Source organism: Parathielavia appendiculata (genome assembly GCF_033297405.1).
Source record: "Parathielavia appendiculata strain CBS 731.68 unplaced genomic scaffold N657scaffold_67, whole genome shotgun sequence".
In the NCBI taxonomy this organism is placed as follows: domain Eukaryota; kingdom Fungi; phylum Ascomycota; class Sordariomycetes; order Sordariales; family Chaetomiaceae; genus Parathielavia; species Parathielavia appendiculata.
In genome coordinates, this window is record NW_026944286.1 from 13,994 (window position 1) to 30,567 (window position 16,574).

The 16,574-nt window shown below is 52.8% G+C and overlaps 6 protein-coding genes across 6 annotated transcripts in view; 1 reads left to right on the forward strand and 5 right to left on the reverse strand.

The window, feature by feature from the left end:
* Positions 1–1,960, reverse strand: part of N657DRAFT_638323 (glycoside hydrolase family 31 protein) — a gene marked incomplete at both ends in the record, with an annotated part of 3,576 nt that extends 1,616 nt beyond the window's left edge. Inside the window, one exon of the mRNA XM_062791583.1 lies at positions 1,916–1,960. Coding sequence (XP_062641826.1) covers positions 1,916–1,960 — 45 coding nt within the window. The remainder of the gene's footprint in view (positions 1–1,915) is intronic.
* A 1,782-nt stretch (positions 1,961–3,742) lies between these two features.
* On the forward strand, positions 3,743–4,955 carry N657DRAFT_584332 (POZ domain-containing protein; the record flags this gene model as incomplete). The annotated part of the gene is made up of 3 exons (XM_062789745.1): positions 3,743–4,045; positions 4,107–4,389; positions 4,480–4,955. The coding sequence occupies 3 exons, from the start codon at positions 3,743–3,745 to the stop codon at positions 4,953–4,955; spliced, it is 1,062 nt and encodes a 353-aa protein (XP_062641827.1).
* A 1,183-nt stretch (positions 4,956–6,138) lies between these two features.
* Positions 6,139–7,052, reverse strand: N657DRAFT_584336 (uncharacterized protein; the record flags this gene model as incomplete). The annotated part of the gene is made up of 2 exons (XM_062789746.1): positions 6,139–6,383; positions 6,683–7,052. The coding sequence occupies 2 exons, from the start codon at positions 7,050–7,052 to the stop codon at positions 6,139–6,141; spliced, it is 615 nt and encodes a 204-aa protein (XP_062641828.1).
* Positions 7,053–8,053: 1,001 nt separating this feature from the next.
* Positions 8,054–9,848, reverse strand: N657DRAFT_667354 (uncharacterized protein; the record flags this gene model as incomplete). Its single annotated transcript, XM_062795398.1, has 3 exons — positions 8,054–9,500; positions 9,542–9,601; positions 9,797–9,848. 3 exons carry the CDS (start codon positions 9,846–9,848, stop codon positions 8,113–8,115), a joined length of 1,500 nt encoding a protein of 499 aa, XP_062641829.1. The 3' UTR covers positions 8,054–8,112.
* A 1,662-nt stretch (positions 9,849–11,510) lies between these two features.
* Positions 11,511–12,641, reverse strand: N657DRAFT_442809 (uncharacterized protein). The gene is made up of 5 exons (XM_062787392.1): positions 12,570–12,641; positions 12,240–12,500; positions 12,075–12,153; positions 11,925–12,006; positions 11,511–11,838 (listed from the first exon to the last, which is right to left on the reverse strand). Exons 2-5 carry the CDS (start codon positions 12,480–12,482, stop codon positions 11,715–11,717), a joined length of 528 nt encoding a protein of 175 aa, XP_062641830.1. The 5' UTR covers positions 12,483–12,500; positions 12,570–12,641; the 3' UTR covers positions 11,511–11,714.
* A 2,465-nt stretch (positions 12,642–15,106) lies between these two features.
* N657DRAFT_675804 (uncharacterized protein) lies at positions 15,107–16,095 on the reverse strand (the record flags this gene model as incomplete). The annotated part of the gene is made up of 5 exons (XM_062795845.1): positions 15,950–16,095; positions 15,578–15,893; positions 15,412–15,524; positions 15,223–15,251; positions 15,107–15,185 (listed from the first exon to the last, which is right to left on the reverse strand). The coding sequence occupies exons 2-5, from the start codon at positions 15,765–15,767 to the stop codon at positions 15,107–15,109; spliced, it is 411 nt and encodes a 136-aa protein (XP_062641831.1). The 5' UTR covers positions 15,768–15,893; positions 15,950–16,095.
* Positions 16,096–16,574: the final 479 nt, after the last annotated feature.

The window sequence follows — 16,574 nt, forward strand, 5'->3', positions numbered from 1 at the left end:
TTCTTCTTCTTCTTCTTCTTCTTCTTCTTCTTCTTCTTCTTCTTCTTCTTCTTCTTCTTCTTCTTCTTCTTCTTCTTCTTCTTCTTCTTCTTCTTGTTGTTGTTGTCATTGGAAGGAGTGGAAGGTGGGCGAACCCAGGCACAGGAGGTGGGTGGCTGAGACCGAGGCCTGGGCCTTGTGGGTCACACAACACCTGCTACGGCTAGTTACTGCACGCAAAGGGCGATGCCTTCGGCCAGTAGATCTATTGAACTGAAGACAATCAACTGTACACACACACACACACACAATTTATTCCGCCCGGCGGGCTTAACCCGAAAGGGCAACTAATCCACATCTAACTACTAGACTAGTTAATACATTTCCTACAATGGATCCTGGTCTCTTGAAGCCCATACGTCCTTCCTCTTGCATATTCTCAATCTTCTGCCGTTTCTTCAGCGTCGCACGAGATTGGTGGTGGTGGTTCGAGTGGTGATCACGGGTTAGTGGTGATGGGTTTATGCTGTCCCGGTCTATGGTTGGTCTCCGTCCAGACGGCCTATAGCCATCGCGAACCGTATGGCTGGCCGCACCGCTTGCATATCCGGGGACCAGTTCTTGTCATCAGAGGGCGACTTTCTTCCTAGGAAGGAAAAAGTAGAGGTTGCCCCTGTGGATATCTGTACATTGAAGCATCTCTGCCTGATGTTCAGTCCATTGTCTGCATCGAAACATGAAGTGGTCCACCGTCTCTCTCGCTTTTCCGCACGTACACTGGTCTGACGATGCCGCTCGGATGCGATGGAGGTATGCGTTGAGTTCAATAATGCTTGTCCTAAGCTGAGCGAGCACGCTAGCCTCTTTTCGTGACAGTTGGTCGTATGGCAGTCGGGTGTGTTTCCCTGGCAGCGTGATGTCGACCTTCTTAGAGTGTGTTCCAACTTTATCCGGCAAGGTCTTGGGCAGTGTCCGCTTGCCCTATGCGATACGGGGTTGTCGACCGCATTCCAGGTTTCTGGGCCTATAGTATAGTATTCCGCCGGGTCGCCTCCTTTGCTTTTCCCTTGGCAATCTTGAGGAGCTCGTTTTCCGCTGCCGTTATATCCAGACGATTAGATAGTATTTCCAGCCTTCTAGACAGCTTTCATGGCGTTATACGCTTCACGGATTCATCGCTGTCCTGATTGCTGGCGTGGATTCTTTAGCGTCAACACGGCTGCTTTGTTGCCGGTAGCGAGGACGATCCTACGGTACCGGACCTTCTACAACAATTTGAACGCATGCCCAACCGCTGAAAGTTCTGCTGAGTACGGGTTCTGTTCCGTCCTAATGCCTAATGTCAAGTTGAAGGTCTCGTCCTTTGGGCCACCAGGGGTCTACCGTGGGATGCGGACAACCCCTCCCATCCCTACTTTGTTGTTTCGCCTGGAGCTGCTTACGGCGATCCGCACCGCCCAGTCGGTCTCCATTTGCGCCGTTGCTGTCTCGTCGATGTTGGTGTCCACTCGCCCCTACCAAGGCCCTAATATAAAGGGAGAGATGGTCTCAAGTGTACAGAGAAAACGAGGAATCGGTGCGACAGCTCTTGCGGGCTGGGCTTTTGAGGCTAGCCCCACAGTTCCTGGTTTAGCCCTGATTGGATGTATATGACATGACGGCCAAAGGATCACGGACTATCTGAGCCGAGCCGTCACACCTCGGAGTACCCACTCGTACATCGCCTCGGCGTCGCTGAGCCGGCCCTGATCTCTGAAAAGTGAGCCTAGGCTATGTAGAACCCACTCGTCCCATCCATAATCGGTATCCCGTTCATCACAACTATCTCTAAACAGCGATCGGCATGTTGTATCAACCGCCGTTTTACTACCCAGAATCCCCGCTCCGTGATCGTCGGCACATGCAAGCCAGCTGCGCAAACTTCGGCATTCCTCACCTCATTCAGCACGTGCACCGTCCACGAGTACACATATCCATGCATGCCGTATCCACGGGACTGAGTCCCCCGATCCTTCGATGATATGTCAGACTTAACCAATCTACAGTCGTAGAGCACTCGAACTGCCTCGGTAAAGCTGAGCACATTCCCCGTCAGTTTTCGAAACTATTGCGGACCGCCCGACCGCCACCAGAGCAGCAGCTCGAACCACAGATCCTCGTTGTCAAAGTACGCCCAGAGCCGCAGTAGCCTCGCCAATGTCGTGGTGGTGCGGTTTAGGTGTGCAGCGAAGCCGCCTGGAACCGGGAATCCAAGGGCAAGGGGCGTAAGGTGACGTCACAAGAGGCGCAAGGGAGCTGTTGGATGATACCGCTTTCTGATGGAGATCCAGAGACAACAGAAGAGGGTGATCATCAATGGTGGTGATTCCAAAGAGTCGTGATCCTGGATGTGTGATGGCTCTGGTGGGCAGGGCTGTAACCCCTGCACCAGATGTGGGGCAACCCGGTCTGCCATGGATGTGGGGCACCACCCACAACACTTTCTGAGCAACGGGCAACGAGCTTCAGATGGAAGGCACTCGGAGCAAGAGCACTGGAAGGGTTCGTTCAGTTTTTTGTGTGTGTCGTGTTGGAACTCTGTGGTTCCGACCTGCCTGTAGATGTGGGAGCGCCAGAGATTCTAAAATCCAGAAGTGCCAAACCCCTCATCCTGCACCTGACCTGGGCTCAACAGTCTCGAATGCCTGTGCTAACCAATCCTGCGATGCCGCATATGCAAACATTCGGACCCCTCCTCTGACGGCTGCAGATGCTCGTTCCAGGTAGCCCGTTACATCCAACAGGAGCGCAGGGCGGCAACGGGGCGTAGGCGCGAAATAGGCGAAACAAGCAATGGCTGTAGCAGACCCGCATTGCAGAAAGTTGAGAGGTTTTCCTGCATTGGGCGGCCGCTCACAGCGTCGCTAGGTAGGTAAGGTAGTTTCTTTTCGCCGCCTGAGGAGTCTAGAAATGGTTTAAGCCGGTTCTCTCGTTCGCTATTTTTGAATCAAGTTAGGATGTTTAAAAGCACCAGTACTTCATACATGGACGAGATACTGTTGTGGTGCCCCACATCCTTGAGACCGGGTTGCCCCACGTCTGGTGCAGGGGTTTCAGCCCTGCCCCCATCACACATCCTGGATCACCACTGCATGGAATACACCACCATTGTTGATCACCATCTTCTGTTGTCTCTGGATATACATCAGATACATGTATTCCCACTGCACACCAAGCTTTCCAAGGCGACAAGAGCCCAGGCCCCTTTGGTTCGGGGCGCACTGTTACGGCAGGCGGCAGGTGGCTTGCGGGGTTTGCCGTGAGTGCGTACATGAGCCACCAGAGTTGCAAGTCCGAGGGACTTTGCAATTCGACACCCTTTTGGGAGGTATGCGTGGCCGAGTGGTTCAGGTTTGCGTTCATCACACGCACTAATCTGTAAGTTATGCGCCGAACGCGTGCCTGCATTGCTTGGCATGGCTGTGGGGCTTTAGGTTGACTTCGAGTTTGGCGGCAATCATTGTTCTGCAGCCCTCTGGCAGGGCGAAAGGGACCAGTATTCATAAATTAGGGGTGCGCCAGGCCAACAGCTCCTGCATGTCCCACTTAACATTAACATGTTTGTCTTATAAGTGTTCCATTCGCAGGCAACTCATGGTTCGCAAGCTTAAAGCGAAACCGATCTCTGACCTTCACACGAAGTCAGAACCAGGCGGTGGAACAAGATTGAAAGGAATTTCAACTGTCAATTTTCTGAGCTCAACTTCAAAAGCACATCCGAATAATGGCTTCTCAACAGAACGCGTCAGCACTAGTCACACCGGAGATTCCCGAGGGTGCTGATAATTCCCCACCAGAGGCAAGCTCACGCGCATCTTCGGTAGGCGCTGACCACCGCGATAAAACCAACAACGCGATTGAGGCCTTCGGCTTAACTTCCATCTATTCAGCGCTGTCCAGCCTCCTCGGCTCCGACAAATTCTCCGATATGACCATCCACTGCGGCGATCGCGTATTCAAGGCCCACCGTGCCATCGTCTGCTCGCAGTCGGCTTTTTTCGACAAAGCACTGACGGGAGGCTTTTCTGTGAGTGCAAAATAATTCCGTCTTTGCTGGAGCGCTGACCATGAGCTAACAATTCTGCCAGGAAGCTGCCACGAGCATCATCAACCTTCCAGAGGATGACCCCGACGTCATGGAGCGCTTCCTGGAATTCCTTTACACCGGGACATATGACGTTGAAAAGCATCCGTGGTCAACACTGGTGCCAGTTTCCATGCTGTCTCCTGGCGAGATCAACGAGGAACTACATGCGCTCCCTGGCGTCAACGTTGCCGGCACCCCCGACGAAGACGACGATGATACAGCTGAGAGCCCGGCCCTGCCCGCGAGCGGAGGCACCAGAAGCAGAGGCAACGCTGGCGCCGAGGGTGGAGCAGAGGGCAATGACCAGGCCGAAGACGGCATCGCCGAGTCGGAGTGGTTGGATCACACGGACGATGAGCCGCCACAACCCGAAGAACCCGAGGAGGAATACAACGAGTTTGATGATGAAAGTAGCGACAGAGATGAGGTTGGCCCGCTCTACGCAAAGCTCCTGCAGGCAGAGAGTGAGCCCGACCCCGAGAAAGGATATAGCCAGTGGCTCTCCGCGCTAGTCGACATGGAAGACTTGTATCTGCCCCTCCGCCTGTACGTCATGGCTGACAAGTATGATGTGTCTGCACTCAAGCTCCTGGCTCGTGAACGGTTCTACCGTGCAGCGGAGATCACATGGAGAGATGCCGAATCTTTCCCCGACGTGGTTGATGAGTTATATCGCACGACGCCGCCGACGGACTTGGCTATGCGCGAGATTGTCTGCCGTTTGGTGGGGTCTGGCATGAAGGAGAACAAGCAGAGGGAGCGGATGGAGGGGGTGATGAGGAAGCATGGGGATTTTGCGGTGGGTGTCATGAACTACATGATTCAGTTGGAGTCGCACATTTGGACTTGAGGGCGTATCTTAGGACTCTGATCAGTGTACATTAGGTCTGAGACGGACGCCTACTAACATCTTTGCTCGGGATCGTGCAGCAATGTTTGCGTTATTTCAAGAATGGGAAACTGCCGTCTACTCGCAAACGGCATAAACCAACGAGATGACGCCGTTTCTTTTGCAAGAATCTGCAGGCCCTGCAAAGTCAACACTCAAATCGGAATCCAACCAAGCCCCTAGAACATTCAGAACTCCCTCTTCAATGCCGTCCTTGATTGATCCGCAATGACACGATCTAGCTCCTGATCCAGAGCATCAATTGCAGTAATCGGAATTTCCCGGACCAGCATCATGGCAACCACTGTCGGCACACGCGGTGCGCCGCCAGAGGGCATTGTCGCCACGTCTACCATCGCATTCAAACAAGGTCTCCGGCAACTTGCCCATGGGCCGGCGAGAATCGAGTCGTAGGTTTCTTGGATGATCCGGGTGCGCAGGGGCTCGAAGTAAGGAATCCAGATACGGTCCCGCCAACAGAGCCGCTTTCCGTCGATAAAGCATTCTGAGATTGAGATAGGCAACCCCCACTAGCTTGGGAAATGACGTTCGCCATCAAGTACCATCTTGCAAATAAGCCAGCAGCGGTTGTTTGCTTCCAAGCCCTGATGCCAAAGGTCTTGTAATGGGGTGTCGGCGAATGGGTTCTCTGGTGGATCTGACATGTCCGCTGCGTCATCTGTCTCCCTATCCTGGTCACCATTCTTGACGAAACCGACTCGAACCGCCACAGCTGCACTGCGGTTGACCAGGGCGTCTGGGACTGCCGCTTCTTTGCCAGGCCGATATCTCAGGGTGAAGTTGTACCGGGCAAGGATCTCCGCCCGGACCTGCCTCTCGCTCAGTTGCCGTTTTCTCTGAAAGTATTCGAAGTTCTTATGATCCGTCCAGACCTCGAATGATGGTACACTCCGTAGCTCTGCGTCCCACTGCTTCAAACAGCGCACCACAGCCAAAAGTTCCTTATCGTGGATCGGGTAGTTGCATTCGGCTGGTTCATTCTTCCGGGAGAAGAAGGCCACTGGGTGTAGAATTCCATCATCTCCATACTGAGAGAGGGCTTCACCGATAGCATGAACAGAGGAGTTAGCTTTGGTGACATAGACCACCATGGATCCATACGCTTTTTCAGTGTCCTTTCGGCTCAGCCAGGCCATCTTGGCGATTTGCACCTCGTTTCCTGGCTCAAGGCTTCTGTAGCTCCAGGAAGGACCCTGCCTTCGTGGTCGATGACAGCCGTGCGATTGACGTTGTCAACTTTGACAGGGTACAGCTGGTCTCGAAGGACTCTTGCGCCCGGCGTCTTCTTCGCTTCCATAATGTCCTTGATCTTCTTGACTTCCTCTTCGTTCCTGCCGAGGATCCTAATGCGGTTGATGTTTCCTCTGTCTCTAGTGACGGCAACGCAACGCCACTTGGGTTGGTCGTCAGGCGCTCGCATTTCGTTCTCGATGAGCTTGCGAAGGGCCACCGGTGTAGCCTCTCCGATGTGTTCCTCTGGCACCCTGGTCATGTCCACCGTGCAGAATGCTGGTTCTGGCATCGCCGCTCGGCCTGTGGAGGAGGCCGGGGTCGGGATGCTGGCAGGAGGAGTACATCGGGCGACGTCCGAATATGCAGGCCAAACCAAAGGGGCTTCTTGAGCCTCCTCATGGCTTGAAGCTGCAGTCTAGTGTCCTCGAGCTCACGGCAGGCTCGGGTAAGCTGGTCTCGCGCTTGCGACAGTTCTTCGGTCAACTGGGCCGTCATCTTGGCGACCTCCTCTGCTATGATTTTTTTGAATTGCATCTGAACTTCTGCCTTGATGATGTCCAAATTGTTGTTGAAGTCACGATCCGCGGGTTGCTCTGCGCCTCGGATTCCCTCGTCCGCTCTCTCGGCCGCTGTGGCCCCAACTGTGCGATTTTTGTGGTTTCTCGACACTCTTTCAATACTATTTTCTTCCTCCCAGTCCATATCGTTGTCTTGTTGCATTGACTCCATCGCTCTTTTCGTTTTCACCCTCTTGCGCTGCGGGCGGCGACATCCCACTCCTGGGGATCCCGAATCGCCTCTCATGACGTCGATGACGTCGAAGCGCCGCGCGCCGCACCAGACATCTGGAAAAGACAGAATCTTCCACCAGGTGCCTCAAAGAAGAAAAGAAGATCGATTTTGCAAAGATCCAAGGGTTCAGTGTTGTCTGTACTTGTCGGCCAGTTTATTTGGGAAGAGGTTGTGTATGCGCTGTTTAGTTACAATATAATGACAAGTAATATTAGCTTAATGTTAGGGGCGTCAAGCGGTGGCAAGGCGGTTACAAAATGGCCAATATTGCAGTGTTCTGGTCAACGCGCAGGCATTGCTAGGCCCCATTTATATCGGGTGGGCTAATTTTCCGATGCCGAAGCCATGCTCGTTACCCCTGACGTCGAGGCCGAGTATCAACTCCAAATCCAGTAAAGAGCCCAAATCCGCGGCCTTAATTTCGGCTATTCCAATCCCTAGAGCGCTCTAAAGAGCTTTAAAAAGTGACTTTTTTTTGGTCAACGCGCCAACGCAACGCAGTTGTGCGCGTTGCGTTGATTTGAGCTTTTTTTCGGTCGCGTTGAATTGCTTTGCTTTGCGTTGGCCCAACGCGCGTTGCAGGGCGTTGCGTTGTTTCCAGCCTTGCATTAAACCGAGCTGCGGACCTATAAATCAGGGTCACGCGTTGACCCCGTGATCTGGTCATGCAGTGGCCTCGGGTTTAGTCATTACAGCAGCTGCGGAGAGGCACTGACGGCCCAATGCTTCGTCTGTCAGGCCGGGTGGGTGCTTGTCAGGGTGGCTAGCACAAGCCTCTCGAAGCCTCCCCAACCCTCTCTACAGCTTATCGAATGTGGTTAGTGCCACGGAAGCAGAGCAACCGTGCGGGAGAAGTATCGCGATTCGATTCCGGAAATCCCCGAGTTACAACAGAGCGAGGCGTCTGGATCAAGTGACGCCAAGTTCTCCCGAGGCTAAGAGTTCTCCCCTATCAGACTGAGCAGGCGGCCAAAGGAGGTTGTAGGTAAAGCATCATGCCCTTCACAAGGGAAATAGTGCCGCTGGCAATAGGCTCTGAACTTTAAATAGCCAGACAATCCTTGCAATGCATCTATCTTGTTTCTATCGACTCAATTGCCGTCGTCCAGGCTTCGTGACTACCCCCGACATCAAAACAATCTTCAAACTCCTCTCCATTTTCGTGTTCCCCTCGGCACAATAGCGCAAGCCCCCCTGCAGTACATTGTTTGATGGATAACTCAAGCTTTGGAAGATGATCACGAATCTGAGCGAACAAAGACCTCCAGTGGCCAATTCCACCCGAAACTCCTACTCGGACCAAAGTAACGCTTTGGAGTGTTGCTTTGTGCCTCGCGATGAAAACCCCAAGATCCTGTACGCTACAATATGCCCTATAGAGCCCTAGGCATTGTAGATTCGGTAGTTGAAGTTTCGGTGCGAGCTGTTTTAACCGGTTAACCTGTGGGCCGAAGTCGACGGGTTTGATGACCAGATCCAGTTGTGTGAGTTGTCGAAACACACCGATAAATGCTGACAAGTCGTCCGCCCATCGGTCCTCAGCGCCCGTCGTTGCATCGGCGGATATATTGAGTGTGAGCTCCGTGAGGCTTGGAGGAAGGTTCTTGTAGTATTGGAGATGCGACTCCGACGGTCTGAAAATGTCTGGCACAATCGCCTCCCTATAGAGGACACCAGCCCTAGAGAGGAGACCAGCTGTGATGGCAAGGCTGCTAAGAGCGGCACCACTCGTAGCGATGGCTGTAAGGGTGATGCGAAGGACTTGGCCCAGGAACGGAACCTCCTCGTAAATGTCCAGGGCGTTTGTTGGCGGTAGACCTGTTTGTCGGCCATGCGCTAGTGCGCCCCAGGGCCGGTGCATGTTGCTAATGACGACAGCCTCGATGTTGGGAAGAAAAATCAGCGCCTGCGTGATGTAGGCCTGCGCAAGACCGGACATGATTATGTGTTCCTGCTCTTCCCACAGTGACGTATAAGCCGCCTTATCCAAAGGCGCCTCATACGAGCCCTGAGACGAGAGACTCCCTTCATTGGTCTCCCTACCTTCGTCCCCAAGGCTTTGGTCCTCCTCCTCGCCGGATGAGTATGCATCATCTATGCTGTCCACTAAAACTGCGGGACGGCATCGACCTTCTTGTATGGCCAATAATATGTCGCCTTCATGCCGTGCAATATGAGAGCTTGAATCTGGGAACTCCACGAAATGATCCGTACAGAGTTCTAGTGTTCTCACAGCAGGCCCAAAGTCTGGATGTCGCGCAATCTCCACGAGGTTTTCGAGGCTGAGCCTTGAGAGCATTATGTAGCGGGTATGGAAGTACCGGCTGATGAAAGCTGGCAACGTAGCCAATTTTGCATGTTTGGACGTCAACCGGAGGGCGGAGAAGCCTTGGGCGTCTAGCCCCTCAAATATGATAGCCAGCAACTCGTTAGGAAGCCGAAGAAGTTCCGCCATTGTATCTGAGAGGATAAAAGGTATGTTCCAGTAGAATGGAGCCTACAGCTATGCAAGCTTTGAGGGCAATGTATCGGAGTGGGTTGAATGGTGTTTCGGCAGAGCTCTGGGCGGGGCTGGATGGATGGATGGAATTTATTTCGCCCGGAGGCGCGAAGCCTGGGCGGGGCTGGCAGTGTTGTCTGCCTAACTTTTCAACCGGCTCAACTTCGGATTAAAGACTAGTGAGCCAAGCAATCCGTATTATATACTCATGGCACCCTCCAACGCGCCCCGCTTTTTTTCGGGCCAGCCAACGAACCGCAAGGCAGGTCGGTGTTCGACGCGGCCACACCAGGCCGCTTTTTCGACATCTTCGACAAAACTACCACTTTTGAAGCCCACATTCGAACCCTATGATTATTGAAGATGGAGGTTCGTATCCAGGATACTCTCAAGTATCTTGCCAAAATCCCAGTGCAAACGTGGCTAGTGTGCCCGGGAATTTTTTACTCCATCCAAGCTTGCACTGAACAACCTCACTGCTCGCCGTATGGACGTGTGTTCTGTGAGGATGGTTAGCCGGCAGGATCATGTCCGGCATCCCCGACTCCCTGAGCATCTTGCATGCTGCAATGTGCTCATCTGTCTTGGCGTGATAACACCTTAGCCTCGTCCTGACTGGTCAACCTTGCTTCCTCGAATGATTGGCTCCGGCGTTCCCTACGCCCCCCATGTGGCTTTCCGACATGCGGCCTGCTGTTGGGTAATCCGTGACACGAAGTTGAGAACTCTCCCTTGGCCAATCACGCCTGGCTGAGACAAAAGATGGAAGTTGACCGTACTCACGTTAAGAGCCAATTCTCGCTCTACTACGGCAGCGGTTAGTGGAGATTCCCAGTACCATAGTAACCTTGCAATGTGCGAGGAATCTTATCTTTGCCCAGAGCCGGAATTAATAGGAAAAGCTCGTTTAGATGCGGGATTAGAATACTCTCTAACCCCATTCAAGCAGCGTGTTGTTGTGCATTGGAGAAGCTGTTTCCGGCTCTGACGAAGCCAGGAATTTCATGTAATGGCCCTTGCTGCCTTTGCAAAGCCGTTTTTGGCTCTAGACATAGCGGTGATGCCGGACACGATCCCTGAATATCTACTGCCCACTTGCCGGATGACTGCGTGTTAGAGCCACTCTTGGAGCATGACGGTAACAAGCAGTGTGGTGGTGGCCTTCTGGAGCCGTTTCCGGCTCCGCAACAGCAAGGGTGACTGGCTGTGATTCTCGCAGCGCAACCGATCCGTCTTGGCAGCAAGCGGTCAGACTCCACCCGGCGGGGCTTGACCCGGAACGGAAGCCACATATTCGTCTCCTCGCCCATTTCCTGAATCCTTGTCTTCCTCGCTATGTATCATGCTCGCTGTCCTCGCCTGTACGTCATTGATAATTGCACCGCCGTGAGGCGCTTCCGTCTTGCTGCCCTGCAAAACTTGGGGTGTGGGAATAGAGTAACTAACTATGTTACAATAGAATACTATTTCTTATGCGAGTTTCAAAGCATCTCATAAAACTAACTTCGTGGACGTGCATGGCATCACTTCTTTGCCACGCTCCACCACACATCCGGAGTAGTTGAACGAGGACAAGACTATCCCCTTGAATAGCGTGGCTCGATATTTTCGATAGTATTGCTCACCACCCCTTCTGTCGATAGTTTTTGGAGTCTGGCAAATGGAACAAAGGACTTCAGGGTCACATGGTGACTCCCTGGCGAGGAAGTCTGGGAACCGTGACCCAAACACTAGGTCGCTGATCCCCTCAACTGCAAGAGCCGACATGTCGGTGTCTATAGCCAGAGCCGAAAGTCGACCAAAGCAACATTGAGCTACTCACTGCGCTCAGGGGTCTGCCTTGTCTTTGGTGTTGCTTGAGCTTATAGGAATTGCAGTCTCCACTGATGAGCATGCATCTTTGACGTCCGTAGCAATCAGCTCAAATTCTTGCCAGATTATCCTGTCTGATAGTCTAAGCGAGTCTGCCTCGACGAGGCAATGGCCTTTCGTTGGCTACGCAGCTGTCAATGACGGGCTGCTGACATTATCCAAGAGTTTGGCTATATGGTATGTCCTATTTCGCCGTATAAATCTCCCCTGGGACTTTCTGAGCCTCTTCCATTTCATTGGAGGACGGAACGGTCCGGGAAATGTGAACGTCAGCCGGATGCCAGCAACCCCTAGACTCTGCCTCAGAGTCCGAGAATATTGATCTGCATCCTTCTATCCGCAATGCAGATCTCAGAGCCAATGATCGTATCGTCGGCTCGCCAGCAACTGTCAAAGATAAGTCCTGCAGTGCGAGCAACATCGTTGCTGAAGAGTTACGTACATCAGTTTAGTATACTTCCATCGAACGAGACCAAGACGAGAGGCAACTTGAGATTAGAGAATCAACTCACCAGTTTACCGGCTGTGGCAGCTGGGTCGACCGGCTGGCGGCAATCTGTGCGCCACCGATACGGCACATCTGAATATCAAACCCTGTTCAACAAAAGGTTAATCATTGCAAAGCAGGCCCCGACCAATCAACCACCCGGGGATCAACATACGGTTAGATGGGATGGCGCAGGTGACGCCGTCGCGGCCGATGCGGGCAAGGTAGTCAACACAGGCCGCAGCATCCCGTCCCTTGAGACATATGACCATCAACATGTCAGCATCAAGTCCGTTTTACAAACGTGTATAAGCATTTTTGACCTAAGGGTACCACGTACAGGTGCGCGTGGCCAATCTTGATCGCACCAAACTCTCCTCTGAAGGCCACCTGCGGAACCGCCTATAGCAGCTTCATTGGCCGCTGCGATGGCCTCGTCGACGGTGAGAGCCGTGTCGGGGTTGGCGATGATGTCCTCCACCCACTGCGCAAAGGAGAAGGTGGTTGGGGAGGTTGCGGCGGGGAGAGCAGCCACCGAGGCAGCCAGGGCCAGGGCGGCCAGCGTAATAGCGGTCTTGACCATTTCGACTGGGCTCTTTGGCTTTGAGTTGGAGTTGTCTGAGTGAGCCAGTGCTTGAACTTGGGGGGGTAACAGCGGGGATTTCACTACTATATATAATTATGTCCAGGTATTCCGCATCGTCCCGGTGGACCGTAGTCCGACACCCCCGGTAACAAGTATACCCTAAACGGTAATCGCTCAGCTCCAATCACGTCTTGGACATGCGCGTGTAGAGCTGCCGGTCAGCACTAACATTCAACCGGCATCTTGGCGGCCAGACGACCATGCTCTGTCTGAGGGTTCTGAACATCGAATCAACAGACCCTTTAGGTATTGACCCACGTAACAGAACCCACATAAAGGTCATTGGTTCTTGCGGGGCCTCACCTCAGTTTTGCCGCTCTTGATGTGGCGTCCGAGCAATAGCTCGCCGAGATCATGCATCAGTCCTTTAGCACCGTGACGCTAACCTGCATTGCTGACTGCAGAGGCTCTTGAAAACCGAGAACGAGACAGCGGACGCGTGCACAAGACGCACTTCGATTCGGATTGCCGACACTCGGGGGTTTTTGCATCCCGGCGGTCAGTTCTTCAATGCCCCTGCCCCACGACTGATCCCACCCGAGAAGCGTTCGAGTAGTTGTCCAGTAGTAACGGGCTGCAGGGGTATCCATTGCAAGAGTTAGCCCTGATCATCTAACGCGCTGTATGTGCCACCTGGAAGATATTGAAGCCTTACTGTGATAAAAACCAAGTCGGTGAACGTGTTGCTGGCTGGATGCAACATCAAGTAGCACTCCAGGCGTGAACGTTCCATCAATATCGCAGAGCATTGCATACCGTAGCGCATGGAATGATGCAGAGGTGACAGGCTGCCAGTGGCTGATGTGCGGGATGAGAAGTGGGTGATTCCATATGATGTCTGTGGAAAGGATCTGAGGTGCAGGAACTGCAGCCGGAAATGCAGGCTAGATTAACCGTAAGTCGCTACAAAGTTCACTTTAGCCACCTATCTAAGGCCGCCGTCCGATCATCGCGAATTTAGAAGTGGACGTATACTGTAGACCCCTTATCTATAGGCCCTGCACTGGATACCCCTCCGGCTTATAACGTGCCGCTCATCAGTATCACCATTGAAAGAAGGCTCCGTCGCTAGTTAGGTATCGATAGTGGGCCCCAGAAGCGGATCGTTATAAACCTATTGGGAAGTACCCTGAAATATGTTACGGTCCCAGGAGTGTATTGCAACTAGCTGGTAACGACTCTACGAGTTTGTCTCGAATGGAAGAGAAGAAGAAAAAGAGTGAAACACTATGCAAGATACCTGCCGTCTTATCCTCCACATCCTTGGCCTGTGCGCCAATATCGAACAAGATAGAAGTCCACCGAATCTCGAGTCTTGGCCGAGAGTTTGCCGAGGCCTTTACGGGCCAAGCCCGTTACAAAATATACTAGGTCTGGCCGTATCGAGTTTTCACTTTAAGTGGCCACAAAGAAAGATAGCAAAAGGGCCACCGTGATGTCGACCACGTTGTCTTCATAGGGAAGACACTGGCATAGGTATAAGCTCCGATTGTATTCAATACCGACTCTTCCGGCCTTTAGAATACTTATGCTACCGGCATAGATCTCGGCCTGAGCCTCGTCTATCAGCTGCTGAATAGCCTCGGCGGGACTATCACTGTCAAGAGCTCAGTGGGCATCGGCACCACTGTCCAGGTCTAGGTCCCTTTGGAAATCGGTGGAGGCGACATTGAACTCAAGATCGATATAAGGACCATCCCAGCTTAAGTTGAAGGTCGAGAGGGATGTGAACGACAAAAGGAAGAATGCTAATAAGAGGCATAGCGCCAACATGCCGATAACAACCCGATCTGGCTGGGCGTACAGTATGCTTTATTCCCCTGCAGATATTAATGTCTTTGATGAACTCAAAACGCAGGGATGCTCGTAGCACGAGCATACTTCCACCCGGTGTCAGATTTGCGCCGAGGCTCTCGAGCGGGCGCTGCGAGCATTCGCCCGCAAGATTTGGACAATGACCATGGTCCTCGGCACCGCAGAATGTCCCGTCCATGATGTAACGGGCTAGGCCCGGTGCGAGCCTCGGCGACTCTCGGCCAATACCAAGACCCCTGATGAGGCTATTCCCACTCGCCCCACAGCACACCAAACCTTCTAGCAACGCGCTCAGACCAGCGCGCCTACGAGGATAAGTATGCTTGCGAGCTACCAGAGTCTGTCGTCTCTCCTTTTCTTCTCCAAGTTCAGTGTACTCTTAAAGTCGTCATCAGCTAGTTGCAATATACTACCTGAGACCGTTACACATGATGCGGACATTTACTTCGTTGACAGCGCCAGCTTCAGCTGGCTTGCGAAACAGAGCCGGCAATCTGGCTGTGGTGCTGTCGTTTCAGATAGGTTCCTTCCGGGCGTGGACTGCGGCGGGTAGTGTACTATGACGCCGGACAGTACGAAATTCATCCGGGGCTCAGTGCCGTGCCGAGCGTATAGCGGAGGATCGCGGTTGGGCACCCGAAGCAGTGGCAGTTCGGCCCCTCGAAGCAGTGGCGAGAAGCACGGCTGAGATGGCGGTACACAAGTAAATTCGGCGATGGATTTCCAAGAAGAGAGAGTTGAGTGGCTCAAGCTAAAGTGCTGGTCATTTCCTCGGGAGGATCAATCTTCTCATCTTGTAGGATGTAGGTGTTGATAGCCGTTGTTCTAGAAACGGATGGGATATAGGCCGTTCCACCATTACTTTATCTGCCACTCTACGTGAAACACTGCCTTAGAACAAAGTATGAAGATTAACTGTGACAATACACCGACGAAGCAGAGTTCATGACACGTGTAATTTGAAAGACTGTTTTACTGCCTGTTCCAAGCTAAGCCCTAGCCTGAGTCTGGTCCTGAAGTTTATTATTAGCGGCCTCCAAGCTAGCCTCACCAGCAAAGGTGTCATGAAGGATGGCAGCTTGTACTGCTCATTAGTAACCTGCATAGCGTGGAATCTGAGATGGTTGTCGATGGGCTGCGACTCAGATGTCAGTTCCACGAGAGCTATAGAAGGCTCTTCAGCTGCAATGTTCCGTTTCCAGTAGAAGCCAACGTACTTGGTTTGAAGGAGTGGATCGGATCCGCATGTGACTGCAAAATCAGGATGCGGTATCCATGTCGGGTAACAGAGGGTGCAATGTCGTCGCCAAAGAGGATATCTCTTAGCTGGTGCCGGACGTACTCGATAGCGCCTTTCCCCCTGCTAGAAACAGCCGAAAAGCGGTCGGAGTCCAAGAGGCGGCTCATGGAGGAATCAAGATGTTGGAGAGCGCCTCTCCGTCGATCCTGACGTAGATTACGGCGGGTCCGGGAGGCACGGCGAAACCGGCCGGCTCGAGTATTAAGGAGACCGGCATATTAGACCTCTTGGCTCTTGGGTAAGCCGATTAGCGATGGATTTCAGCACCGGTACATTTCATCTTACTCACTCGAGCGGCTAGCTTCGTTGGGTGTGGCAGCACTTGGTGACCGTTGACGGAACGGGTAGTACGGAGGTAAGAGACCTAGCAAGGAGCGCCTAGGGGCAAAGTGCCTTGAGCACGCAAAAAGGGGGTACCAACTTATTTGTACTATAACAGTGGGCGTTTGTTAAATCTATGTATCTATGTAATTACATAACTCAGCTGAACAAAATGCCTTGGCAGTCGCCTGGCTTTCAAGTGGCACAGCACCAATCGGCTGCACTATGAGGAATCTGCTCCTTATTGCTCTTCAAGGATAAACCACAAAGGCACACCTGCCGTTTGCAACCCCAGCCGCAAGCGGCGTCCACACCGCCATGTCGCAGCCCAATCTGCATATATGACCCTTGTCTACAGGCGCGCAACTGCAGACAATTTTGAAGTTATATATTTACAGATAGAGGGCTGTAAAACGGCATGGAGGAGCTGCCAGATACAGTCCAAATTGCCGTCAATATATACTATACTACATTGCGTAGTTACGCGCCTGCCTGCCTGTCCGCCCGCAGCCGTTTGCAAGACTGGTGTATGGATGGATGGAATTTATTTCGCCCGGAGGCACGAAGCCTAAAGGGCCTTGGCACGCTAACTA